At 36.8% G+C, this 27384-nt stretch overlaps 2 protein-coding genes across 4 annotated transcripts in view; one reads left to right on the forward strand and one right to left on the reverse strand.

The window, feature by feature from the left end:
- Thoc2 (THO complex subunit 2) overlaps nt 1–27384 on the reverse strand; it is a 116304-nt gene that overhangs the window by 69309 nt on the left and 19611 nt on the right. For all 3 annotated transcript variants that reach the window (XM_052738485.1, XM_052738475.1, XM_052738467.1), the window contains exons 3-8: nt 22406–22497; nt 20251–20302; nt 14625–14695; nt 13470–13591; nt 12866–12999; nt 1–167 (exon numbers count right to left, since the gene is read on the reverse strand). In XM_052738485.1, coding sequence (XP_052594445.1) covers nt 1–167; nt 12866–12999; nt 13470–13591; nt 14625–14695; nt 20251–20302; nt 22406–22497 — 638 coding nt within the window. The remainder of the gene's footprint in view (nt 168–12865; nt 13000–13469; nt 13592–14624; nt 14696–20250; nt 20303–22405; nt 22498–27384) is intronic.
- On the forward strand, nt 4248–5351 carry LOC128110732 (glutathione S-transferase alpha-4-like). The gene has a single exon (XM_052738493.1). It carries the CDS (start codon nt 4491–4493, stop codon nt 5094–5096), a length of 606 nt encoding a protein of 201 aa, XP_052594453.1. The 5' UTR covers nt 4248–4490; the 3' UTR covers nt 5097–5351.

Genomic DNA, 27384 nt, shown 5'->3' on the forward strand with positions numbered 1-27384 from the left:
CTGGTAAAACTTGAATTTGAATCCAAGAATATGACACAGTGTTTGTGGTTCACACATACTCATGTAAGATTCTAATAGAGATATAAAGAAGTCATCATGTTCTGGCCTGCATTCAAACACTTCTAAAATTACATCCAAAACTCTATTGGGATCCAGATTAAAGCATCCTGAAACAGATGAGATACATTTAAGTTCAAAAGTAATTACATATCATTTCTAGTAAAGTCATCAACCATAGTAATATATAGTAAGGTAAAACTATTTTTAATGGCTTATTTTCAAAGTTTGTGTCCCTCCTTAAGAGGAGAATCTTCTCAGGAACATTTTTAAAGGCTACATATTTCACAGATGAAAACAGAAATAACCAGAGGAATGGGGTATCTTCAGTTACTGTAGTAGTTTAAAGTAGCCATACTGAAGAGTTAAAACGTTTATTAAACTATATAACAAGCTATTTCCTATACAGTGAAACTCTAAACAATCAGCAAGCTTCAGTATCTGAAGTTTTTTTCAAATGACAGCTGTGGTAGAACATAGGCACTCTTGTGTTTAAGCATCTTAGAAAGGCTTTTGTCTATCCTAAGCATCAACAGACATGTGATCTTCAGAGAAATCATAAGCCTAGCTGTCAAACACCAGTTACATTAAGCAACACACACACACACCAGGGGGATGGGAGCAATGAAGAATAAAAAAAAAATCCTGGAAAAAATATGTGGAAAAAAATAAAGAAATAACAGACCTGAAACAGCTAAGGACTCATTCCTCCATTTAAATATTATGTAGCTATCCACTAAGTGTTAACAAGCTTATGATACACAAAGATTGCCTCTTCTATCCTTAAGAAGGGTTCACGCCTTATGAAGAATGATCACTGAGGAAATGCACTGAAAGTAACTGGAGTTTATCCAAAGATGGACATATAGTCGGTATATTACAGCAAATCCAACTAGATGCAGGCAAGAAATATGATGAAGTTGACAATGACTGTTGTAGGAATGAAGCCAAATGAATTTAACAGGAAAATAAGAGACCAATACTGTAAGCATTACTAGGAGAGGTATCCATGCATAAATTTTAGGCAAGATAACAAAATTATAGATTCAATAATCATGTTGCTGGTAGAACAGACCTTGGAAGACAGAGGAAATCATGTTTTTAATTAGTAGAAAGAGAGCCTAATTAGCATGTATAGGTCCTGATTTCAATCTCCAGCAATGAGGGTGTACACACACACCTCCAACATACAGACAGAAAAAGAAACAAGCTAGTAGAAATCTACAGTAGATGATTTCTCAGAAATATTATTTATTTAAAAAACATAATAAAGGCACATCTTAAAGCAAGAATCAATGAGTCAAGAGTCAGAAAATGTACTTAAAATAAAAGCATGATTAACCTGAAACTTTGAAAAAAGTATGCTGGAGAACACCAATTACTGTCTTCTTTTGCACAGTAGGTAGTAGAAACTCCAAAAATATGGTTAAGTATGGTGATATTTGTGCTGAAATGTGATTTTATTTGTATGTTAATAAATAAAAGTGCCTGGGGGTCAGAGCTAATAGCAAACCATAGCAGAAGTCTGGCAGTGGTAGCACATGCCCTTAATCCTGATCACATGACAGACAGATCTCTGTGTGTTCAAGGACACCACCAGCATGAAGACACACACCTTTAATCTCAATACCAACCACAGAAAACCAGAAGGTCTGTATAGACAGGCAGTGACGAGGAGGTCATGTGGTTGGGTTTACAACCAATGAGAAGGCAGAACAGAAAGTCAATAAAAAGACAGATACACAGGAAGTAGGTCTCTTCCTGAGGGGAAGGACAGCAGCGGCAGGAAGGGTATGAAGGAGGTTTTAAGTCTCAGCTCTTAGCTACTGCTCTGACCTCTTGGGCTTTTAACTCTGCATTTGGCTCTGTGTTTCTTATTGAATAAGACCGTGACGTCTACAGTCAAGAAATTTTAATAAAGAAAAAGTTGTGCCCAGCATAAAGGTGCATACCTTTAATTCCAGCACTCAGGAGGCAGAGGCAGGCAGATCTGAGTTCAAGGCCAGCCTGGTCTACATAGTAAGTTCCAGGACAGCCAAGGCTACACAGAGAAAACATAATAATAATAATAAAAGGTTTAGGTGAAAAAAGAAGTAAACTGGTTTCCCTTTCAAAGGGAATTTCTAAAAAGCTGAAACAGTAACAATACGAATCTGGCATGAATAAACTTTATATTCAGATTATACCAAGCATTCATAAAATAATGTAGTCAAAATAATTGAACGTACACAAATCTTTCAAAGAATTGTTTGGCTTGACATTTAATTTTCTTTTTAATGTTTCTCTGGTCATATTACATGAACTAAAAGAACCAATGAGATTGAAAGAGAAAAGATACCCATCCTACTCTTCCACACCAAATCTTCAACTTTAGATACCAACAAATGAAACTGTGGTAAGGCATCAGACTAAAAACAGCTTCTGGATGACCCAGTTAAAGACATGAGATGGGATAAGCAAGAATACACTATTCCAAACCAAGAAAGTCCAAGAGCTTTGGAAACTCAGTGGCACTGACTGAACAGCTAAAAACTGTCAAGAAAGAGAAGCCAAGCCAAACACACAGCTACAGCCACATGTCTCCCTGATGAACTTAGGGAAAGCAGAAGCCACATTCAAAAGGTAAGGTACATAGGTGACCCTGCTCAAAAGAGACTGGAAGGCCTACTTTGGGACAAGTCCACCTGTCTTCACAAACCTCAAAGCCAGATGTACTTTTTTATGTTTTTTAATAAATTATTTATTTCTCTTATATCCCAGCCATAGTCCCCCCGACTCCTCTCCTCCCAGTTCTTGTAAGTGATCAATGGAGCCTTCACTCACGCATACAAAAGAACTGATCACAATGAAACAAAACAAGAAGTTGACAGCAAAAGAAATGACACAAATCATAAATACTTGGAAACTGAACAATACATCCTTGGATGACTAAAATGGGCCATGGAAGAAATCATAAGGAAAAATAAAAAATTCAAAGTGAAAACTGAAAGCACAATTTACCAAAAGCTATGGGATATAGCTCAGGCAATTTTTTTTAATTTTTTTATTAAGAAATTTTTTACTCACCCTACATACCACCCACAGATCCCACCTCCTTCCTCCTCCCACCTAGTCCCCCACCCCTGTCCTCCCTCCCAAGCTACCCCCATCCCCACATCCATAATATGTCCAGGAAATCTTAGACACCATGAGAAGACCAAACCTAAGAATAATAAGGGATAGAAGAAGGAGAAGAATACCAGCTCAAAGGCACAGAAAATATATTCAACATAATCATAGATGAAAACTTTCGAAACCTAAAGAAGGAAATGCCTATGAAGATATAAGAAACTTACAATACACCAAATAGACTGGATCCAAAAAAGAAGTCCCCTTGCCACATCATAATCAAACCACTAAATATACAGAATAAATAAAAAAAATAAAGAGCTGCAAAGGAAATATGCCAAGTAACATGTAAAGGCAGACCCATAAGAATAACACCTGACTTCTCAATGGAGACTCTAAAAGCCAGAAGATCCTGGACAGATATTACGCAAACACTAAGATGTAGTGGATAGCCATTCCAGCTTTGGTCTGGAAGTTCCAACCCCTATTGAGGCTTCGGTAACTATTATGCCTACAAGGCGGGGCCAAGAGAGGGCCCTGAAGACCCGCGATCCACATGCACTGCCCTCTCTTGCTTCCTGGACCCTGGACTCTAGAGGTGGACCGAGGAGAGTTCTCCAGAAAACACCGCCGGACTGCGCTGCGTCTTTCCCAGAACCCGCCACCTACCTATCCCTTCATTTGTAAGTTACACCACTAAATAAATCTCCCTTTTAACTACGTGGAGTGGCCTTAATAATTTCACCAATACTAAGAGACCACAGATGCCAGCCCAGACTATTATATCCAGCAAAACTCTCAATCACCATAGACAGAGTAAACAAAATATTCCATGATAAAGCCAGATTTAAACAATACTTATCCACAAATCCTGCCCTACAGAAAGCACTAGAAGGAAAAATCCAACCTAAGGAGTTAGATACATCCATGAAAATACAGGCAATAGATATCACACCAACAAACCCAAAGCTCAGGCAGTTATAAGAGAAAAGATTATAACTATGAACTTTTACATTTTTAAAGTCAGTGAGATTTTCAAATAAATACCCTTCTAATACACTCCCAATATCATGGAGTGGGGTGGGGGGAAAGGGGGAAAAGGTAAACCCCTTTCAGCAATAGATAGCAAAAAATAAATACTAAAGATTGAAGCAGAAGTTAATCAAATGGGACTAAATGAACACAGAACCAACAAAACAAGAAAATGGTTCTTTGAAATGAGGAGGACCAATATCCTAGGCAAACAAATCAAAAAAAGAAAAGACCCACATCAGTAAAATAGAAATAAAAAGAGGGATTTTACAAAATAGTCCAATAAAATCCAGATGACCATTAGGGCAGGAGTGGAGTTTGAAGAAGAATTTCTTGAGACAAGAGAACAGTATGAGAAGTTGCAAAAGGATGGGTGCCTGCTTTTTGACCAGGTCCCTTTGGTTGAAATGGATGGAATGCTGCTGACACAGTCTAGAGCCATCCTCAGCTACCTTGCTGTCAAGTACAACTTGTATGGGAAGGACCTGAAGGAGAGAGTCAGGATCGACATGTATACTGATGGCACCCTGGATCTGATGATAATGATCGCCTCTGCTCCATTCAAACCCCCTGAGGATAAAGAGGAGAACTATGCTTTAATCGTGAAGAGAGCTAAAACCTGTTACTTCCCGGTCTTTGAAAAGATTTTAAAAGACCACGGGGAAGCTTTTCTTGTTGGCAACCAGCTCAGCTGGGCAGACATTCAGCTGTTAGAAGCCATTTTGATGGTGGAAGAACTCAGCCCTCCCGTGCTGTCTGACTTCCCTCTGCCGCAGGCATTTAAGACAAGAATCAGCAACATTCCTGCAGTTAAGAAGTTTCTGCAGCCTGCGAGTCAGAGGAAGCCACCTCCAGATGACCACTATGTTAAGGTGGTCAGGAACGTCCTGAAGTTCTAGTGGCAGCAGGTGTTAAGGAGGCTACAGCAAGGATCCAATCGCAGTGTCGCCATAGGCCAGCTACGGAGCAATCCAGAAGCAAAGGATGGATCCCAGGAGTCTTCAGCTGCAGTAGAATATTTTTTAAGGCGTGTTATTTTTGTTTATGTTGCATTTGTTTAACTCTATGAAGCTGTGTTACTGTGCCTGTCTAAAACACCTGATGTCTAATAAAACTGGCCAATAGCAAGGCAGGAGAAAGGATAGGCGGGACTGGTAGGCAGAATGTATAAAAAACTGGAGTATCTAAAAAAAATAGAAAAATTCCTAAAAACATAAGATCCATCAAAACTAAATCAAGAAGATATGATTTAAATAGATCAATAATAAGCAATAAGATGGAAACAAAAAAACACCTCCTCAGAAAGAAAAGCCAACAACTGGATAGATTCACTCCAAAATTTTACCAATCATTTAAGGAAGTTCTAAAATCAGTACTCCTGAAACTGTTCCACAGACCAGAAAGGGAATAAAAGACACAAAACTCATCCTACAAAGTCAACATTATCCTGATACCAGATCAGAACACAACAACAAAAGAAAAGAATAGATCAGTTTCCCTAAAAAAACACAGGTGCAAAATTTCTCCAAAAAAGGTATCTACAAACCAATTCAAGAACTCATTAATAATACCACACATGGCCAGGCATGGTGATGTACAACATTAATCCCAGCACACAGGAGGCAGAGGAAGGCTGATTTCTGTGAGCCTAGTTACAGAGTGAGTTCCAAGGCCAACAGGGAGAGCTAAGGAGACTCTCTCAAAAGAAAAAGTAAAACTTCATTATAGAAGCACAAAAGCTCCCAACTAGAAAAGTAATCCTTAACATAAAAAGTAACACTGGAGATAACACAATACCTGATTATACTACACAACCACACTAACAAAAACTGTGTGCATATAAATGAACTAGATGATACAGAAATAAACTACAGCCATGTAATTTTTGACAAGGTAGCCAAAAACATATATTGAAAAAGAATTTTCAACAAATAGTGCCAGGGAGACAGGATATCAACATGTAGAAACATGTAGACTCACATCTTTGCATCTTTGTCCTCCACAAAAATTAATTCCAATGGATCAAAATTCTGGAGGTATCACCATCCCTAATCTTAAGTTCTACCACAGAGCTATAGTAATAAAAACAGCATGGTATTGGCACAAAACAGACACGTTGATAAATGGAACTAAATTGAAGAATCAGACATAAATCCACACACCTAGGGACACTTGGTTTTTGACAAAGAAGCCAAAACCGTACAATGGAGAAAAGAAAGCATCTTCAACAAATGATGTTGGCCCAACTGCATATTGGCATGTAGAAGATTGCAAATAGATCCCTGCACAAAACTGAAGTCCAAGTGGTTCAAAGACCTCAACATAAATCCAGTTACACTGCACCTGATAGAAGAGAAAGTAGGAAGTAGCCTTGAACACACTGGCACAGGAGACAACTTTCTGAACAGAACACCTGTAGTACAGACACTAAGATCTACAACTAATAAATGGGACCTCATGAAAATGAAAAGCTTCTGTAAGGCAAAGGACACTGTCAATATAACAAAACGGCAACCTACAGAATGGGAAAAGATTGTCACCAACCCCACAACTGACAGAGGGCTGATCTCCAAAATATAGAAAGAACTCAAGAAACTACATATCAAAAAACCAAATAATTTGATTTAAAAATGGGCTACAGACCTAAACAGAGAATTTTCAACAGAAGAATCTCAATAGCAGAGAAACACTTAAGGAATTGTTCACCATCCTTAGTCATCAGAGAAATGCAAATCAAAACAACTCTGAGATTCCATCTTACACCTGTCAGAATGGCTAAGATCAAAAACACAAATGACAGCTTAAAATGGAGAGGATGTGGAGCAAGAGGAACACTCCTCTATTCCTGGTGGGAGTGCAAATTTGTACAGCCACTATAGAAAAAAATCAATATGGTGGTTCCTCAGAATATTGGGAATCAATATACCTTCAGACCCAGTAATACCACTCTAGGGCATATATTCAAAGAATGCTCAATCATACCATAGGACATTTGCTCAACTACATTCACAACAGCTCTATTTGTGTTAGCCAATACCTAGAAACAACATAGATGCCCCTCAACTGAAAAATGAATAAAGAAAATGAGGTACATTTACACAACGGAGTATTACTCAGCTTTTAAAAACAATGACATCAGGCGATTTGAAGACAAATGGGTGGAACTAGAAAAAAATCTTCCTGAGTGAGGTAACCCAGACCCAGAAAGACAAACATGGTATGTACTCACTCATAAGTGGATATTAACTGCATTGTAAAGAATAACCATGCTACAATCCACAGCCTCCGAGAGGCTAGGTAACAAGGAGAGCCCAAGGAGACAATTGGATCTCCCTGGGAAGCAGAAATAGAGGAGATCTCCTGGGTGGACTAGGCGTGGGTGGGCTTAGGAACTTGAGGGACTGGGTTGTAGAGTATGGTGGGGAGGGGAGAGTGTTGAGTCAGATAGAAGCCTGATGAAAGGGAAACTCCCACGAGTCTACAATGAGGGCCCCAGCTAAGACTCCTGGCAGCAGTAGACACATAGCCTGAACTGGCTATCCCATGATCGAATTGGTGACTACCCCCATTGTTATTGGAGAGCATTCATCCAGTGACTGATGGAGACAGATTCAGACTGAAGGCCAAACATTGGGCCAAGCTCGGGGAGTACTACTGAGGAGAGGGAGGGCTTATAGGAGGCAGGGGGGTTAGGACATTGCAGAAAAACTCACAGAAACAACTAGTCTGGCTCATGGGAACTCACTGAGTTTGAACCAACAACCAGGGAGCCTGCATGGGACCCACCTAGGCACTCTGCATATGTGACAGCTGTGTAGTTTGATCTATTTGTGCAACTCCTGGTAATGGGAGCAGGGGCTGTCCCTAGTGATTTGGCTGGCTCTTGGGAAGCTATTCCTCATGCTGATTGCCTTGCCCAGCCTCAATACAGGGGAAGGAGCTCGGTCTAATGGCAACTTGATATGTCATGCTTTGGTGATTCCCATGGGAGGTCTGCCCCTTTCTGAGCAGACACAGAGGAAGGGTGGATGAGGGAGGGGGGCAGAAGGAAGGGGGTGGGGTGTGAGGGGAAGATGGAGGAGAGGTGAGGTTGGGATGTAAAATAAACAAATACATTAAATTTAAAAAAAAGAGAGAGGGAGGAAAAAAGGACTTTCTGAAAATGACTCTAATGGCATAAGAAATAATCCCTAGAATTGACAGGTGGAATTATATGAAATTTAAAAGATCCTGCACAGTAAATTAAATGAACACCATAGTGAAAAGACAGTCTACAGAATGGAAGAAAAAACTTTGCCAACTTATCAGATGATAGACTAGTAAGTAGAATATATTAATTAGAACTACAACAATTACAAAAAACTCCACCACCCCAAAAAAGATCACCCCATCAGCAAACAGGGTAATGAACAGTTCTCCAAAAAAAAAAAAAACAGTAAATACTTGAAAAAGTATTCAATCTCCTTAGTCATCCATAAAATGCAATGAAAACTGCTTTGAAAGTCCATTTTACCCCGTCACAATGGCTCTCATCAAGAAAACAATCAACAACAAAACATTGGTAGGATATAGGAAACCTTTATTCAGTGCTGGTGGGAAGGTAAACTGGTTCAGCTACCATGGAAGGCAGTCCTCAAAAGAACAAAAAGTAGAACTACTACAATACAGCAATACCACACCTAAGTAGATAAGCAAAAGACACTGAATTCAATATATTACAAACATACATGTACATCCATGGTTATAGCTGTACTATTCACGGCAGGTAAGAAATGAAATCATATGCAGATGAATAGATTTTAAAAAGTGTAGTAGGCATACACAAGAGATTCTACCAGTCATAAAGAAAAAATAAAAGATGACATCGGCAAGAAAAATGAATGGAAAAGATTATCATATTAAATGAAGTAAGTCAGATTCAGAAAGACAAATTAAACATGGTTTCTTTTATATGAGGAGTCTAGATTTAAATGCTTATCCCTCTCTTCACCCCACTTCTCTGTAGGATTAAAGTAGAAAGGGGACATAAGAAGAGTGGAAGAGATTTTGAGAGATGAGTAATGGAATTCCTATGCCATGAAGCCAAAAAGAAGTACTACTGAGGATCAGCAAGAGGTGTCTGAAGGGATAACAGGCAGTGGGAGAGGGGAATGAATAAGAATAGAATATAATGAGATGGGGGGAGAGCGGAGAGAGACAGAGAGAATATCCTAATGAAACTCACTTTATATGCTAACTTAAATTTTTTTTTTTAAATTTTAAATGAAGCTCCTCAGTTCTAATTATGGTGGGTGATTATAAAATTTAGAGACTTAGCCAAACAGATCCTGGACAACTAAATCTGAAATGAAGAAGAATCACTTCCATTCTCCAATGCTAAGTTCAAGTAAACTTGCTTGTGAGTTCTTTTTGCCAGAATTTTTTATATAGTCCAAAAATCAATAAACATGGCCTGCCAGTCAAATCCACTCGACTGCTGGTTGTTGTAAATAAGGTTTTAATCAGAGTCTCATTTATTTATGTGCTGTCTATGGCTGTTTTCACCCTACAATGGCAGAGTTGAGTAGTTTCAACAGAAACTACATGGCCAACAATTCCAAAAAGTATTCACTCTTAGCCTTTATAGAAAAACAGTTAGCTAAACTGGGCAGGATAGAGCACACCTATGAATTCCAAAAGTCAGAAAGTTGAAGCAAGAGAATCAAGAGAACTAGGCCAGTGCAAGACCCTATGTGAAAAACAAAACAAAACAGAAAAGAAAATGGAAGAAAAAAATGTTTGCTGAACACTGACTTAGATGAAAGGAAAAAAATACCTTGCAATTATTTTTATTATGTATATTTAATGTATTGAAAAATGATGTTTTGTTTTTTTTTAGGGTATCTAAGTATATAGTAATAGTTTAGCTCAAAAAAAAGGAGTCCATTTCTATTTTTCCTCTGATTTATAAAATATACATTGTTATCTGCCCCCTTGGGCAGATACTATATATTAGTAGCCTACTAATAATTTTTCATCCCTATAAAATAAGTTGTTCAGATTTCCTGTCAGACTTTAGATAGTAATCACTACTACATAATACTAGCAGTTCTGCTTCTGTGCTTACAACACAGGCTAAACAGTTCGATGTACTTTCATTTGCCAGAATCTTAAAGGGTAATAAATGAGAATTTCTCTGGATCAGAAAAAGTATCCTGAACACAACCATACCCAACATACATACCTTCCAAATGAGGTATCGGTGTCTCACAATGGCTAATGAAGACCAGATCTGAGATAGTTTTGTATGAAGTATTCCCTATCTAGATTGTTCATTAAGAGAAGCCAGTGGAAATGAACATGGAAAAAACCTATCTAAAGATGTCTTTAAAAACAGGATGCTATGCAGGTGAAGTTGTTTTGGTCAGATGAGACAAGACCTAAATTAAATGGAGTTTGCCCTGAAAGTGAATACAATTAATTTGAACATTGAAAGAATATTCAATTAAATTAAATCCTTAACCTCAATTTCTACATCAATGAAAAGTTCCTTTCTCAAACAACTAGAGTGAACAAAAGATCATCAAACCATAAAGAAACAGAGTTAGGGAGCTAAGCTTCCTAAATTTCTCCATGTCAAAAAGAGAGGCTAAAAATCACTATAAACACCACAAGAAATGGGGAGGATATTAATTAACTTTCCACTCATTTATTTAATACCTACCAAACCCTAAGAATTGGGTACCAAACAAACCAAACAAAAAACATTGTCCTCATGAAGTGTACATTCAACTGATGGTAGAGTCATAAGCTCAGTGTCTCAGTTTGTTCCAAGACTGCCATAAGGATGCCAAAATCAACAGATGCTACAGTCTCATATAAAATGGAACAAGATATGCCAATAATCGATATACATGCTCTTACTTTAAATCACATAAAGATTGTATATAGTAACTAATGGAACATAAGTACTTCAACAGATTCTCCCATGAATATTTTAAACCCTATGGAAACACAGGATCAACTATACTTGATATAGTGGTAAGTGCTGAGAAGAAAACTAACCCAAGAAAATAAGGAGTGCTAAGTGGTGGTGGCCAGGGAAGATGGTATCTGAATACATCTGGTCTAGCATCTTTACCGGATGCCAGATGGGTTAGAATGAATGCAGACTAAGAAATCAAATTGTTTATACTTATGAACTATCCATGTGGATCATGAGCTTGAAGTGGAGATGTCACATTGTTCTACCAGAGATAATAACCTCTTTTCTATGAGAGCAAAGTTGAAGAAAAGAAAGGAGCAAACATTTTCTAGTTACATAAAAGCATACCTTCAAGAAAATCCATCTTTGGAACGTTCCCAAAATAACAAAGACGTAAAAAAGATAAAAACCTAGAAGGAAAAAAAAAAAACACAAGAAAAAGAGGCGTGCGCATAAAAGGAGATAAAGTGTGAAAGCAAATACTGGAAGGGTTTCCATAACACAAGATCTTAAGAGGGAGGGAACATTATCTTAAGTAAGGACATGACACAGTACAAGGAAGAGAAAAAAGCACAGTATGGCAGTACTGACAAGCTTCCCAAGCTAGATAAATGGGGGGAAATTCTGCAGGAAAAAATGCAGCCTACTCTAGAAAGAAAAGAAACCTGTACTAGAGGAGTTTTAGAAACAGGTCACTACACAGTCAAAGCCACAGAAGACAGCAAGAGTCCTTCAGGGCTATAGGCTCACTCATCTGATGTTCAATCACCATAGGACAGAAGTAGAAAAAAAAACTAGAACATCTACCAGAACCTTCCTTCAAAGAAAAAGGTAAATTTAAACTGAATGTAGCCAAGCCAAAGAATAAAGAAGACTGAAATAAATACAGCTTTACTTAAATGTCTACAGAAAGCACTAGAAGAAGGGAATAAGGACTCAGCCAACTTGTGTTCTTACTCAGATATAATAAACTCCAAAAACAAACAGATGAAAAACAAGCTGAAGGTATGCAGCAGCTACGTTATAACCAATGAGGCAGGAAATAATATTCCTCCTGGGGACCGCAAAACATGATTTTGCACAACTTTCAAAATATTCACGAGATAGAAGACTACCTAACAAATAATACGAGGAATTCTTGCCAAACTTAGAAAGCCAAGATTATCCTATTTGTTCCTCCTGTCTATAAACATCAGCTACTTTCTTCAAATGCCCAGTATAAAAGTAATGTAACAAAAATGCTATTTTAAAACTAAGAACATTTTTCTGCTATATTCTTGCAACATCCTGCTACTTTCAGAAATAAAGATAAAATGTGTTTCAAAGTCCCTCATAAATTCCTAATTTCTTATTTATTTTCTACCCTCTATAAAAATTTCTGAGAAATAGTTAAAATTAACAGACAGAAGTGTTAGAAAGAACATGAGAACTAATATATACACAGGTAACAATGACAAAAATATTTTTCAAAAAGATATGATAAATTTCATAAATGCCGATAAAATACTAAAAACAAAAGTTACATAATTCCAGGTTTGGGGGTTCTTTTCTTTGTTTTGAGAAAGGATCTCCTGATGTCTGGGCTTGCCTCAAACTCACTATAGAGCTGAGGATGATTCATTTTGTTTTAATGGATATCTTCTAAAAGTTAAAAATAAAGCTTATCTTAATAATACATAGTATATAGACACATGTATGGCTTACCTATTAAAGACTTGATATTTTCTAATATTAAATCGCTAGTAATATTTCCAGATAAATCTTGCCCCAATTCAGCAATCAGCTTGGCATAACCTTCATTCTCTTCTCTTAATAAATTGAATTTTTGCTGCTTATAACTGAAATCAGAAGTATCATGAAAAGGAAAAAATTATTTCAATTATCAAGCTTACACAATGTAGTGTACTCTCCCTGAATATCACTAACTTAAAACAATCATGAGACTGGGTATTTCAGTTTAACTTTTTTATGTATCTTTTAATATAAAAAGCAGTATTAGTTAATAAGGGAACACACCAGCATCTCTGGTCTCTGAGGACACCTGAGCATATCCACATATATACAAACACATCCTTTAAAGTAAGTCTTCTTAAGAAAACTTGAATGTTATCTCAAACTCAAATATGGACAAAGTTAACAGTATTCGCTCACTGAAAACTCAGTAATTTAAGTGTTTTAGAAGGAAAAAAATACTAACCACAAACACAAACATAAATAGCCTTCAAAGGGCCTTTAGAAACTGCTACTATTCAAAATGAGAAATAAACATTCAGCTATTTGATCCGTAACATAAGCCACATATACTTACAAGAGTTTTGTCTTGATTTTAACTGACTTTTGATTGAACTGCTGTGACTGTTTGATTAGCCCTAATGACTCCAAAGTTTCTGGGTCCAAACGTTCCTTCAGAACTGTGTCTGAAACTAAATACTGTATTAAAAAATATTAAAGACAATTTATACTTTAGCATTCCAACTATGTACCCACAATCTTAAATATATTCAAAATACTCTTTCCAATGTAAGAATACAAAACTACATTATCTCTTTATAAAGCCTAGAATTTCAACAAAATAACTCTTCAAATACTGAAATATAAAATACATCTCTTTCAAAAATTACTTTAAAACTACCATTTTGCTGTACACAGCTCATACACTAAGAACTACAGATTAAATTTTCATTACATTGAGCCTGTCTTAACTCAATTTTCACCTAATATAGTACTTCAGCATTCTATATTTTTCTAGAGCAAGCAGCCAAACTATAATATAACAAAGACAAGAATATTCTTCTAAGTCCCAGTCATGGTATTTTTCCTTGGTTCTAATTTAACGAACATAAAATGGCTCACTAGACAATTATGACTTCTATTGGGGGGAAGGTGGTGGTGTTCTCTGTTTAAAGACAGTGTCTCATGTATCCCAGGCTGTCTTTGAATTCACTATGTAGCTGAGGATGATCTTGAACTTCTGCTCCTCCTGCCTCCACGTCCCAAGTGCTGAGACTACAAGCATGTGTCCCCATACCCAGTTTATAGGATACCAGGGACAGAACCAAGGGTTTCATGCATGCTGGGCAAGCACTTTATCAACTAAGTCACATCCACAGCCCAACTTGTATTTTTTTTTTTGTAATTACCTCCATCTTTTTGTCCCTGCCTAATAAAGAGTTTATGAAAAATTCAGTTTAAGGACTACTTACTATACAGTTGCTTACCTTTTTCTATATTAGGAACTCACTAAGTCAGAAATATCATGAGGGTTTTTATATGTATAGATTAAGTAATTTAGAAACACGATTATTTCATAGCAATTTCACAAAACATTCATTTCAAGATCTAAATCTCACCTTACCATGAAGTCAACTGAATGTCAGTATCTTCCTCCATTTAACATAATTTAACTGTGATTATATTTATTCAATGCAAAATTTAGAAGGGGAAAGTGTATTTAAAAACTTACCAAACATGCTAATACCAATTGTGTAAAATAGTCTCTCTTGCTTTTTTCTTCTAAACAATTTGTCTCAATATCTATAATGACAGAAGAAAAGAGATACAAGTTTCATTTTTCTATACTCTCTACTACTAAAAGATTCATTTTCTTTAAAACATATTTAAAAATGCCTCTTTCCAGGCCAGGCATGGTAGTACACACCTATACTTTCAGCACCCAAGAGCCAGAGCCATGAGGATCACAAGTTCAAGGCCAGCCTGCTCTACACTATAAGCTCCAGGTCAGCCCAGACTATACAGAAAGACCTTGTATACCTCTTTCTGAATCTGGAAAAATTATAAACTGTAGTAATATGTCTTTCATACATATATAAACACTTTAATTTCTCTTAACACTGATGACTGGCCCTGTCACCTATAACATATATCCATAAAATAGTAAGTTTGTATCACAGGAACACTGAAAACAAAATTTCAAAAATAAGGTAATATTCTCAAAAAAGAAAAACTTCTAACAAAGTTTAAATGACCACTTGTCAGAGGTGCTAAGACAGAGACTCATTCCTTAATGGCCAAGTTGAACTGGGTAACAACAAAAAATATCTTCTAATTAAGCTGGGCTTGCTGGTACACAACAGTAATCTTAGCCTTCAGAAGATTGAAGCAGAAGGATAGTGAGTTCAAGACCAGCCTGGACTAAATAGTAAGATGCTATGTCATAACAACAGCAAAAAAAAAAAAAAAAAAAAAAAAAAAAGAAAGAAAAAAGGAAAGAAAAGAGAAATAAAAGAAGGAAAAAAGCCTATTTTGTTGTTTGATTGGTTTGGTCCCAACCCCCTTTTTGAGTGAGTACATATATGCAGTGTGCATACTTATTAACATTGGTGTGGGGGTTGGGGATTTAGCTCCGTGGTAAAGCACTTGCCTAGCAAGCACAAGGCCCTGGGTTCGGTCCTCCGCTCCAGAAATAAAAAATAAATAAATGAATGGATGGATAGATAGATAGATAGATAGATAGATAGATAGATAGATAGATAGATAGAGAACATTGGTGTGTATGGGGGCCAGAGGATGGTGTTAGGTGTCTTCCTCAATTGTGCCCCACTTTACTGAGACAAGGTTTCTCACTGAACCCAGAGTTTGAAATTTGGCTCGTCTAACTAGCCAGCTTGCCCAAGAGATCCCGTCTCAGCCTCCCATGAACTGGGATTACAGGCAAACCATCATAGTGCTCCCTTCCCCTTTTTTAAAGACAAGGCCTCACTAAATAATACCAGGTGGCCTTAAACTCAAAGATCCACCTGCCTCTACCTCCCTAGTGCTGGGACTAGATGCTTATTTATACCACCACACCTGGCCTTACTCTGCTTTGTTGTGGGTGCTGAGAATCCAAGCTCTGATCCTCATACTTGTAGCAAGTGTTTTATACACAAAGCCATCTTCTCAGCCTCGGTTTGTTTTTTTGTTTGTTTGTTTTTTTGTTTTCGTTTTTACGAAAATGTCTCAAGTAGCACAGACCTGCCTTCAATGAAATTCAGGCTGACCTTCAAGTCAGCAAAATTCTCTTTTCTCTCTTTCCCCAGTGCCAGGACAAAAATATTTCCTAACCCTAAAAATTCACTTACCAATGAAGTTGAGAAGTCTAATACCAAGTCTATGAAAAGTCAGTGTTAAAAGGTATATTTAAAATACTATTTTTGAACAATTCTAGTCACTAAATAAAAATGTACTCAATATTGTTGCTTTAACTGATTATTTTACTTTCTGAGACAGGGACTCTAGCAGCTGAGGCTGACCCCAAACTCACTAGATAGTCAAGATGACCTTCAATTTCTGATCCTCTTGTTTTTACCTCCCAAGTGCTTAGAATTACAGGCTAATGTATTTTTAAAGCCAACTGGTAATTTAGAAAGTACAATAAAAGGCATCAGTCTTAGTGAAATAATAACCGTTGGCCTCTAAGTGGGTCTTCCAAAATAACAGACACCTTATATTTTTGCTTCAGTTTACTTTCTATTGTCAACACCAAGAATAAAAAGAGAAGGAGATTTATCATCCTACACAACATTTATCATCAAAGATTTTCCTGGCCTTTCACTCTTCCTTCTTGGACAATTACCATTTGCCCATATCCTAGCCACTGTAGCACAAAGTTAGCACAAATACATTAAGAAAATTTTAAGGGGCATGAGTGTGGCTTAGTGATAGGAGAACTTGCCTAGCATCTGTGAGGTCCTGGGTTCTATCCCCGAAACCACAAAGGAAAAAATAACAGAAGGAAAACTTAGGGTATGATTTATGCAATTTAACTTATAGCATAATCTCAACTTTTTATTCTGAGACAGGGTCTCAGTATGCAGCTCTGGCAATTCTGGAACTCGCTCTGTAGACTAGGCTGACCTCAAGCTCACAGAGATCCACCTACCTCTGCATCCAGAGTGCTGGGACTAGAAGTATGTGCCCTCAAGCCCAGCTAATCTCAATTTTTAATGGCGTTTTCTCCAAGACATAATTGATGTGTGTCTCATTAATTTTTTTCCCGGGGTTCCCAGTTGTCACGGAGCTCTAAAGTTGTTAAGATACACTGCTAAGGTCTTTAATATCAGGCATACAGTGTCCAAGTCCTCTTAGCTACGTGAACTGATTAAGGTACTATTCTCTCAGCTTTTGACTATGATAGTAATACTGAATAGTACCTCAGTAAATCTGTTAGTTAACCTGTCTCAACACTCAGTTATCTTAATCACACTTTCTCTATTTTATTATTTTTGTTCTAACTCAAAACACTATTCAAATAAGCTCATTTATCATACCTCACTCCTGTATCCTAAATTAGCCCTTGGTAAGTTCTTTTTCTAAAAAGCCTTCAGCATCCTCCAACTCCTGCCTTTTGTATCACCAACCAACTGGCCCACCTCCAAGGTCTCATCAGTGTATCATGTTACTTCAGAGTCAGCCTCTCAAGTTACTATAGCTCTCAGGCTCCCTCCCCCTCATGTGATTAGTCTTTTGAAAAGTTCTCTTAACCTGGAAAGTATAAGAATATTCTGTCTGATTACACTTAACACATTAAAAAGACAACATGATATAGTAAAAAGATCATGGGCTCTGCAGCCAAAGGGACCCAAGTTTAAATGCTGCCTTACTAGCTGCATTGCCTTGGGAAAATGACCACCTCACTAAACCTTATTTTCCCAATCTGCATACCTTTCATACAGAAGTTGTTATAAAGACTAGGATTAAAATGAAAAGCTTTAACACGGTGCCTAAAACATGAAAGGTGTTCCAAAAATAGCAACTATACTGCAATTAATGTCATTAGTATCATCATCATTTTAGACATAACCCTCATGAAGATGAATTTATTAATTTTGTGTGTGTGTGTGTGTGTGTGTGTGTGTGTGTGTGTGTGTGTGTGTGTGTGTTTTGCCTGCATGGATATATATGGACTACATTCAAGTTTGGTACCTACAGAGGTAAGTAAGATTCTGTACAACTGGAGCTAAGGATAGTGAACTGCCATATGGGTGCTAGAAACTGAACCTGTGTCCTCTGCAAGAGCAACATGTGCTCTTGACCACTGAGCCACCTTTCCAGGCGGCTAGATCACATTCATAAGCCTAATTCCCTTTCTTGTTCTGGACCAATTTTTTCTCCTGCCAAGATGTGTAAGGGGACAGGGGACTAGTTTCATCTGAGTATGGTATTCTAATCTTGCCTATAAAAATGGATTGGCTAGTATGGAAGAAATTTCCTCCAAAGTAACCAAATATCATTATCATGAATCTATATTAACAGTAAAAGGCAATGACCTGTAGAAATAATTCATATGTCTGAACTATGAAGGAAAGCTATATTTTAACAAAATATGTCAATTGAAGAAAAACTAATAGAATGAAGAAGCTAATAACTGGTGATTACTAAAGACAAAATACATTCCTACCACTACTAAGAAATAACAGCTTTCACAAAATGTCTCCCATAAACTGGTTTCCTGTGTATAAAATTTAAGGAAGAAATAAATTGTTTTTAAATTGGAACTTGTTCAGTGCTAAATTTGTTAGTATCAATTTCAAATATTAAGTTCCTTTTTTCATTTTGTATAAATCAATCAAATACATACCATGAAAATGTACTTTATCATTAAAACCAGGAGAGTTTAGAATGAAAGATAGCACTATTAATAATTATGCCAGGAGTGGAAAAGACTAGGACACATGGTCAACTCAGGTGGTCTGTGTTTCCCATTTATCACTCACATGTATTTTGACCTGTTCCCAACATTACCACTGTGCTGAAATCTGAAACACTCTCAAAACTCATACACAGGCACTCATATTAGCTAAGACCAAACTCTAGATACTCCGTAAGCCATTTAAGTAAGTCATCTAATCCTAGAAATTGAGCTAGTTGGGCGGTGGTGGTACACACCTTTAATCCCAGCACTTGGGAGGCAAAGGCAGGTGGATCTCTCTGAGTTCGAGGCCAGCCTATTCTACAGTGAGTTCCAGAACAGCCAGAGATACATAGAGAAACTCTGTCTCAAAAAACCAAGAGAGAGAGTAATGAGCTAAATTAACTCTTTCCAACTTGACAAATCCTCAGAGTATAAATCTTGTTTTATAGGCAATATATGTCTAGCAATGTTGTTAGTACTCAAAGCGACAGAAAGCACAAAACTGATGAGGAAGCCATGCTCAGTTATTTTAATCAATAGCTAAAATTAGACAAATTTGTAAAACACATTATTTGTAAATCTATGTGTTCCTTGGGAGGGACACTACCCTTAACCATAAATCAAAGAAATGTACCTTTTTTATTTGGGATAAATACAAAACAGATTTCTTACTCGAAAAACAAAAGTAGTTGTTTTTTTTTTTTTTTTTTTGGTTTTTCGAGACAGGGTTTCTCTGTGTAGCTTTGCGCCTTTCCTGGTACTCGCTTTGGAGACCAGGCTGGCCTCGAACTCACAGAGATCCGCCTGGCTCTGCCTCCTGAGTGCTGGGATTAAAGGCGTGCGCCACCACCGCCCGGCTAAAAGTAGTTTTAATTACTTGACTAATCATACTCATTTTAAAATTAAGAATCAAAAAGGTATAACAGCAAAGTAGTATCTTCACAGTATCTTAAGTTTGAAATTCAGAGAAATCTCATTGACATTATAGCATTACTAAAATTGCAGAAACTCAAATGTCAGAAAATTTGACTCTTACTTGAAATTAGCTCATTTAGCTCAAATTTATATAAATATACATTGTCAAACACCCAAAAATTATACTACGCCAGGCAGTGGTGGCGCACACCTTTAATCCCAGCACTTGGGAGGCAGAGCCAGGCGGATCTCTGTGACTTTGAGGCCAGCCTGGTCTACAGAGTGAGATCCAGGAAAGGCACAAAGCTACACCGAGAAACCCTGTCTCGAAAAACTAAAAAAAGAAAAAAAAAATTATACTACAAAGCTACTTTATAAATTAGTTGTAATGACACTTGATTTACAAAACTATACTCTGTATAAAGTTAAAAATTACTGAAGATTTGCAGAAAAATTTGAACATTTGTAAAACTGTGAAAGAAAAGATTAACATAAATTTACAAGTACATGTTACATGTGAACTAAAAGGCTTAAAACCTACCTAATATGCAGAATACATCAGCAAGAATAGAAGGCATATCCTCACGAAATTCCTAAATTAAAAAATAGATTTACAATTAATTATAGAATAGTACACAGAAAGTGTTATTACTTCAGAATAATGGTCATCAATCAACTATAAGTCAACTAAACTCCAACATTCTGTGATTTCAATGTCAGCATGGTCTACATGTCCCAGGCTAGCCATGGCTACATGGTGAGACATGGTCTCAACACCACCAAAAAGAAGAAGAAAAAGAACCGCCTATTTAAATTTCAACCACAGAATAGCTAATCAAAAGGAAAGAACCTAAAGAAGCACCTCAGAAAAGCACTAAAACGTAGAAAAATACTTCACATGCACCTAAATAAAGCCCATCAATAATTATACATTTTCAAAAAAAAATTATACATTTTCATCCAAAACTTTAAATATTATAACCATGTCTGATCCATGTAAAAAGTATAGTACCAGAAGATCAAAAATTACATCAATTAAAAGCAAGTATTCCACAATTCAAAATTCTCTGAAGATGAAATAATTATCAATTTTTTTTCTTTATTCACTCTTCTTTATAGCTTTTGGAAAAAGACCCTAAATCCTGTTTCTGTATAAAAACACCAGCATTATTCCACATTTGCCTCTTGACTTGTTACTCCCATGATCAATTTTAGAGCTATTTCCCATTAGTAAGGATCACAGTTCAGTTACTGGAGTTAGTAGTTTTCTGGCACTATAGCAACCCTAAAATTCATCTATTTTCAGAGACTGTAAAAAAGAAAATTCTAAAGACAAAAACCAGCAGCTGCTAGTCACATAAGTCCATTTCTGTGGCTAAGATACTGGACAAATGTATAATACTATGGAAAAGCCATTGACAAAGGTAATGCAGTGTAGAAGCACACAGATATAATGAAGTAATCAAAATAAAGGAGACACTAACTAAGGACCAGGGATACAAAAAGTTTATTTAGGCTATTTTCATAAATGGAAAAATAATTACAATCAAATTGCACAAACAGACTGAAACTATATCAACTCTCAATTTACAAAATGAAATGATCTTAGTGGTCTATCAGTTTTTCAAGGGCTATCAATGCAAATACTCAGGTTAATTGAAGATCAGAAGTATAAAGACACAGGAGTTTTTCCAACATAGAATATTAGTTGTCAAAGAACTATACCACTTCAATATGAACTAATATTTCTCTTAACACCTGGAGACAGTTTCAGAATGAAAGAGAAATACATATTAAAATTCCTACTGCTCAAATGTACTTGGGGTGGGGTGGGGTGGGGTGGGGTGGGGTGGGGTGTGTCACAACAGCTAAACTTAAAACTTCCAATTAAACAACCCAAGAAAAGCACAAAAATCATATGAAGCAGATTTCACTCTCCAACAGAAAATATTTGACTACAGAAATATAAAACATATAGAAAATTCACAATGAGACCACAAATTCCCCAATATTACCTCAATACTTACTAGACAAGCTAGACAAATAATTTACACAAATCTAAAAACGAGCCTAACAACAGAATATCACACCACTTGAAATTATAAGTTTACAATAAACACCCTAACAATTAGCAGTTCATCTTCTAGTTCAAATTATCAAATCACCAATGACATGATTCATTTGCAATCTACACTGAATCTATATTCAAAGTATCTGCTCTGAATCTACCCTAAATTCTCTAATAAATGTAAGTAAAATTGAATTAGCCACTTAAAAGTTTAAAAAAATTAGCTGTTATTTTCTAAAAATAAGTAGGAAACAGATACAAACAAATGAATGTCAGAGCTATGCAACCACGATTTAAAATAATTTAACTCTTAATTTTAAGAAAATTTTAATCATAATTACCAAAAACAACATTCTTTCAAAGTACTTAAACTCTTTTAGAGTCAAAATATGAATTAAGGACGCTCAGACTTCATTACAGTACTTCTGTTTAGCTCACCCGGTTTGAATAACCTTTTCTTCCTTACAAGACAGAAAGACTGAAATATCAATTTCTTCATAGCAAGAAGGGCTTACCAGTATTACCTTAAACTATTATTTTGACAAAATACATGTTATACATTTCAAAGATCTTTGTATCAAAAGTGAAAAGATATGCAACAATTACTGTTTTAAATATATATACTTACGCTAATGTCATTAAGAACACTAGATGCCTGTTCATGCTTTAAATTTCCTTTAATGACATGGTATGACAACTCATAGAGAGCTTGTTGAAAATCTGTTGAACATAAAAGACATAAGTGTAAAGACAGTCTAACAAGAAAGGCAAACTCTCCTGGAAAATCTATTTATTTCTCATAATTATTATAAACATCAGTAATAAAACATGTATTTATAATAGTTCTCTCTAGCAACTTATCTTTTTACTTCTACAGAAACAACACTAATGGGTTTAGGAAAAAGTTAACCATTCCTTCTCTACTGTAATATGACTAGTGGTTAAGCAGAATCTTCTATTCTTTCTATGGCTGCAAATTTCACTTATTTCCACATCTACTATGTACATCATTTAGTATTTTGATTCCTCTTCAATACTTCTTTTTCTTTTCTGGTAGTCCTGGGGCTTAATGTGTCCTAAGCAAGTGCTCTACCAATAATCTACATCACCAGCCATTTTTAATTTTAGACAAGGTCTCTCTCCTGCCTCAACCTCCCAGGTACTGGATTTACAGACATGTACAAGCACACTTGACCCACTAACCCATTTTAAAGCATTTTCCCCATGTTCCTAAAGTCTTAAGAAATATTTTAAATGAATATACTGTACCCAACAAGACATACACAAAATTAACCATTTCCTCACCAGCCACCTTCAGAGATTGTTCTAAACTTGTTCAGAATATACACAATTCAATCTCGGGACTACAATGAAACCTAAGGAGTAAACATGATAGGGAATTCCTTCCAAAACTCTACATTTCTTTCTCTTCAATTTCTATCAGAATTCAAACAAAAAAATAAATACTTGTGTATATACACATACAAAAGTGGCAATTTTATGAGAACTATCAACTACAAGTAATCCATGCTAATATCATGGCCCCATTTCCTCAACAAAAAAGTCTTTTATGGAGTGGGGAGAATACCTTTGGGTCATTTTTTTCTTGATTTTCGTATACTAAATTTTTGTTCTCCTTCCAATCATTAAATATTGAAAAACAAATATCTCTAAAAAATACTAGTTGGGGGCTACTGTCATAACTTAGTAAAGTTCTTGCATACCATGCAAGAAGCCCTGTGTTCCATCTCTTACATAACATAAACCTGGGCATAGTGGCAAGTGCTCGTAGCCTGTAATCCAAGCACTTGGGAGATAAAGGCAGACAAAAAAAATCTGCAGTTCAGGGTCAACCTCAGCACACATATCAAGTTACGGGCCAACATGGGCTACATGACACACCTTCTCAAAAAATTAAAACATAAATGTAAAATAAAGCCTAGGAACTAAAGATATAGCTGAAGTGGTACAGTGATTCCCTACCATTTCTAAGACCCTGAGTTCAATCCCCGGAATGAGAAAATAGAAAAATACTCAAAGGAAACTTATTCCAAACACACACAGACACCAAGCATGGTAGTACACAACCAGTCCACAGTTCCAGCACTCATTCAGAAAGCAGAGGCAGGAGGATCAGGAATTTAAAACCATCCTCATCTACACAGCAAGTTGCATGACAATCTGGCTACATGAGATCCTGTCCTACCCCATTTCACTCTTAAAGAAACTAAAAGAAAGCCTAGTTATAATGCCCTTTTGGGAAAAAAAAATCAAATTTTTTTCAGGGCAAAAAAAAAGTGAAAAAGAAATGCTTAAAAAAAAAAAACTCCCCTGGTGTGACTACTAATCACAAAATAGGAAGAAAATAAAAATCAAAATGTGCTATCTCCTTTTAGCCAACAAAGACATTACTTAGCAATGAAATGTGTCCATTAATTCATCTTCTAAACATTATCAATTCACTATGAAGAACTTATTTTAAACATTCTGTCCTTATAAACATGTTGCCTTCATTGTGTTTAAAAGTAAATACACTATATAAATAAAGAAAAAATTGTTGTTATGGTAGGAATGAGATCAATTTTATATATTTTTGACAATAAAATTCCTTACAAAATATACAATATCATTTATTTTAAATTATCCAGATGACTTTTTAAAGCACTCACTTAGAAGAACCAAACAGCTGATTATCATTAACTCTTGTCCCTTTAGAGTATGTTATATACTGTTCACTGGAACTCTATGAATTCTAATCTTAATCACAGAAGACTAAAATAGAGAACAAGTGACCTAGGTCATTTTGCTGAACAAATGAAATAAAAAATGAGCCAAATTATAATCCACAAAGTAGCCAAGAAAGCTCCTAATTCACAACTTTTCTAAGTAACTATTTTTAAATGATCATGAACTCCTATTATAGTTAAAGAAATGATAAATGCAAGCTTCTTTTGTTTCATGGTGTTTAATCACAGCAATAGAAACCCTAAGACAGAAATTGGTACCAGATCATGGGGTATTGCTGTGACAGACTTGACCATGTTTTGGGGAGGATTGTGGTGGCATTTACAATCTGATCTGGAAAAGCCATTGTGTGCTCAGAGGTCAGGGAGCCAGAATGATAAGACTGTTGAGAGCAATGCAGATGATAGAGGCTTGGCTTTTGATGTTTTAAAGAGAAGCAGAGATAACCAGGGTCATTTGTGTGATTTTTTTTGTTTGTTTTGTTTTGTTTTTCAGACAGGGTTTCTCTGTGTAGCTTTGGAGCCTGTCCTGCAACTCACTCTGTAGACCAAGCTGGCCTCGAACTCATAGAGAACCTCCTGCCTCTGCCTCCCAAGTGCTGGGATTAAAAGCATGCACCACCACCACCACCACCACCACCACCACCACTGGCTTGTGTGATATTTTGTATTAACAATCTGTAGGTCAACTGGAGTAGAAGAGATAGCTGTGATTAGCAATAGACCAGAACTACTAAAGTAAAACCTCTGATTTACTAGGGAAACTGATGCTTGTTAGATGGAGCAGAGAAATAAGTGGTGATTAAGAAGAAGCCAGCATCAGTGAGGCAAAATCTTCTGGAAAAGAGGCAGGCAGATCTCTGTGAGTTCGAGGCCAGCCTGGGCTACAGAGTGAGTTCCAGGAAAGGCGCCAAAGCTACACAGAGGGACCCTGTCTCGAAAACAAAACAAAACAAAAAAAAAATCTTCTGGAAAGTGCTTCCTCAGAATCAGCACATAAAAGCTGTAGTCCAGAGGGGACCAAGATTGTACCTCATGCTGGCAGAAAACTTGGTAATATCTAAGAGTTTCCCAGGTGGTACTGATTTTGTAGGCATTAGAGCAGTGGTTCTCAACTTTCCTAATGCTGTGACCCTTTAATACAATTCCTCATGTTGTGGTGACTCCAATCATAAAATTATTTAGTTGCTACTTCATAACAGTAACTTTGCTACTGTTATGGATCATAATGTAAAGATTTGATATGCAGGATATGCGATATGCAACCATTGTGAAAGGGTTGTTCAAGTCACAAAGGGATAGACACACACAGGCTGAGAACCACTGCATTACAGAGTTGTGAAGAGCAGCACTCTGAGGGACCAGAAAAGGCCATTAGTCAAAGTCCGACCTCAGTTGCAGTGAAAATCCCAGAACTAAAGAGGTCATGGAAAGTAGCTGAAGCTTGGCACCACGGAGACTAAGACAGGCCATGGGTAAATATACAAATGAAGTAGAAGCCCCAGGAACGAAGGGGTCAAGGAGAGAAGAACACTTGGCACCAGGTGACAGGATAAGAGTCCCTGAAGAAAACCCATGAAAGGATAGTGGTGAAGGTGCAGCCCAGTTACAGCAGGAGACCCCAGCATTTTGGAGATGCCACTACTATAGGATGAATGTCAAGGGCAGTGCAGTGGAGCGGAGCTGGCCTGACCTAGGAGACTAGCTGCATGTGCTATATGGATGGCAGAGCCAGAAGTGCTGCAGCCAAGATCCTTTGGTGCCTAGATGATCATGAGTAGCTCCCAGACATCAAGCATTGAACTGTGTATACTGCTGAACTTTGGTTTTGCTTTGCTTTGCTTTGATTGTGCCCTGGTTATTCTCTCTTGGAGTAAGAAAATACGTAACTTAGTTTTTATTTTACAGGAAAACATAAGTTGAAAGACTGCATTTTTATTTTTTATTTTATTTTATTTTATTTATTCTTCTTTCATATTACATCCCGACCATAGTTTGCCTTCCTCCTCCTCTCCCAGTCCCTTCCCCTACTCCACCCCATTCACTCCACTTTTCCCTTCAGAAAAGGGCAGGCCTTCCAGGGAAATCAACCAAATATGGCATATTAAGTTGTAATAAGACTAGGTCCCTCCCCTCATATCAAGGCTGAACAAGACAACCCAGTAGGAGAAAAGATGTCCCAAAAGCAGGCAAAAGGATCAGAGACAGCCCCTGCTCTCACTGTTAGGAGTCCCACAAGAACACCAAGCTACACAACTATAACATATGCACAGAGGGCCTAGATCAGTCCCATGCAGGCTCCCTGGTTGTCAGCTCAGTCTCTGTGAGCCCCCATGAGCCCAGGTTAGTTGATTCTGTGGGTTTTCTTGAGTTGTTCTTGACCCCTCTGGCTCTTAAAATCCTTCCTCCCCCTCTTCCACAGGATTCCCCAAGCTCCGCCTAATATTTGGCTGTGGGAAGAGACTCAATTTTTAAAGTGACTTTGGATTTTTAAAAGGAGTGGATATTTGGGAAGCTATGGATATTTTAAAGACTTTGGATATTTTAGGGAGGACTGAACTCTGAAAGATACTGGCTGTTTTAAAGAGACTAAACTTTTAAAGTGCTGAATTTTAAAGACTGAGATTTTAAAGTTGGAATATTTTATATTGTGATATTTAACATTAATAATGAGGTCTTGGGGATGAACAAAAAGAAAATGTTATAGTCTAACAGTGTTGTGTTTGTGTATCAAATTGACAAGGGGTCAATTGTGCTAGCTAGTTTTATGCTAACTTGTCACACAAGGTCACTTGGGAAGAGCAAACATCAACTAAGAAAATGGCCACCGCAGACTGGCCCTTGGGTAAGCTACGGTACATTT

Source organism: Peromyscus californicus, unplaced genomic scaffold (genome assembly GCF_007827085.1).
Source record: "Peromyscus californicus insignis strain IS unplaced genomic scaffold, ASM782708v3 Scaffold_10__1_contigs__length_136768540, whole genome shotgun sequence".
NCBI lineage: Eukaryota > Metazoa > Chordata > Mammalia > Rodentia > Cricetidae > Peromyscus > Peromyscus californicus.

Coding starts and splice junctions, on each gene's coding strand:
- LOC128110732 (XM_052738493.1), top strand. CDS start 4,491: ATGACCATTAGGGCAGGAGTGGAGTTTGAAGAAGAATTTCTTGAGACA.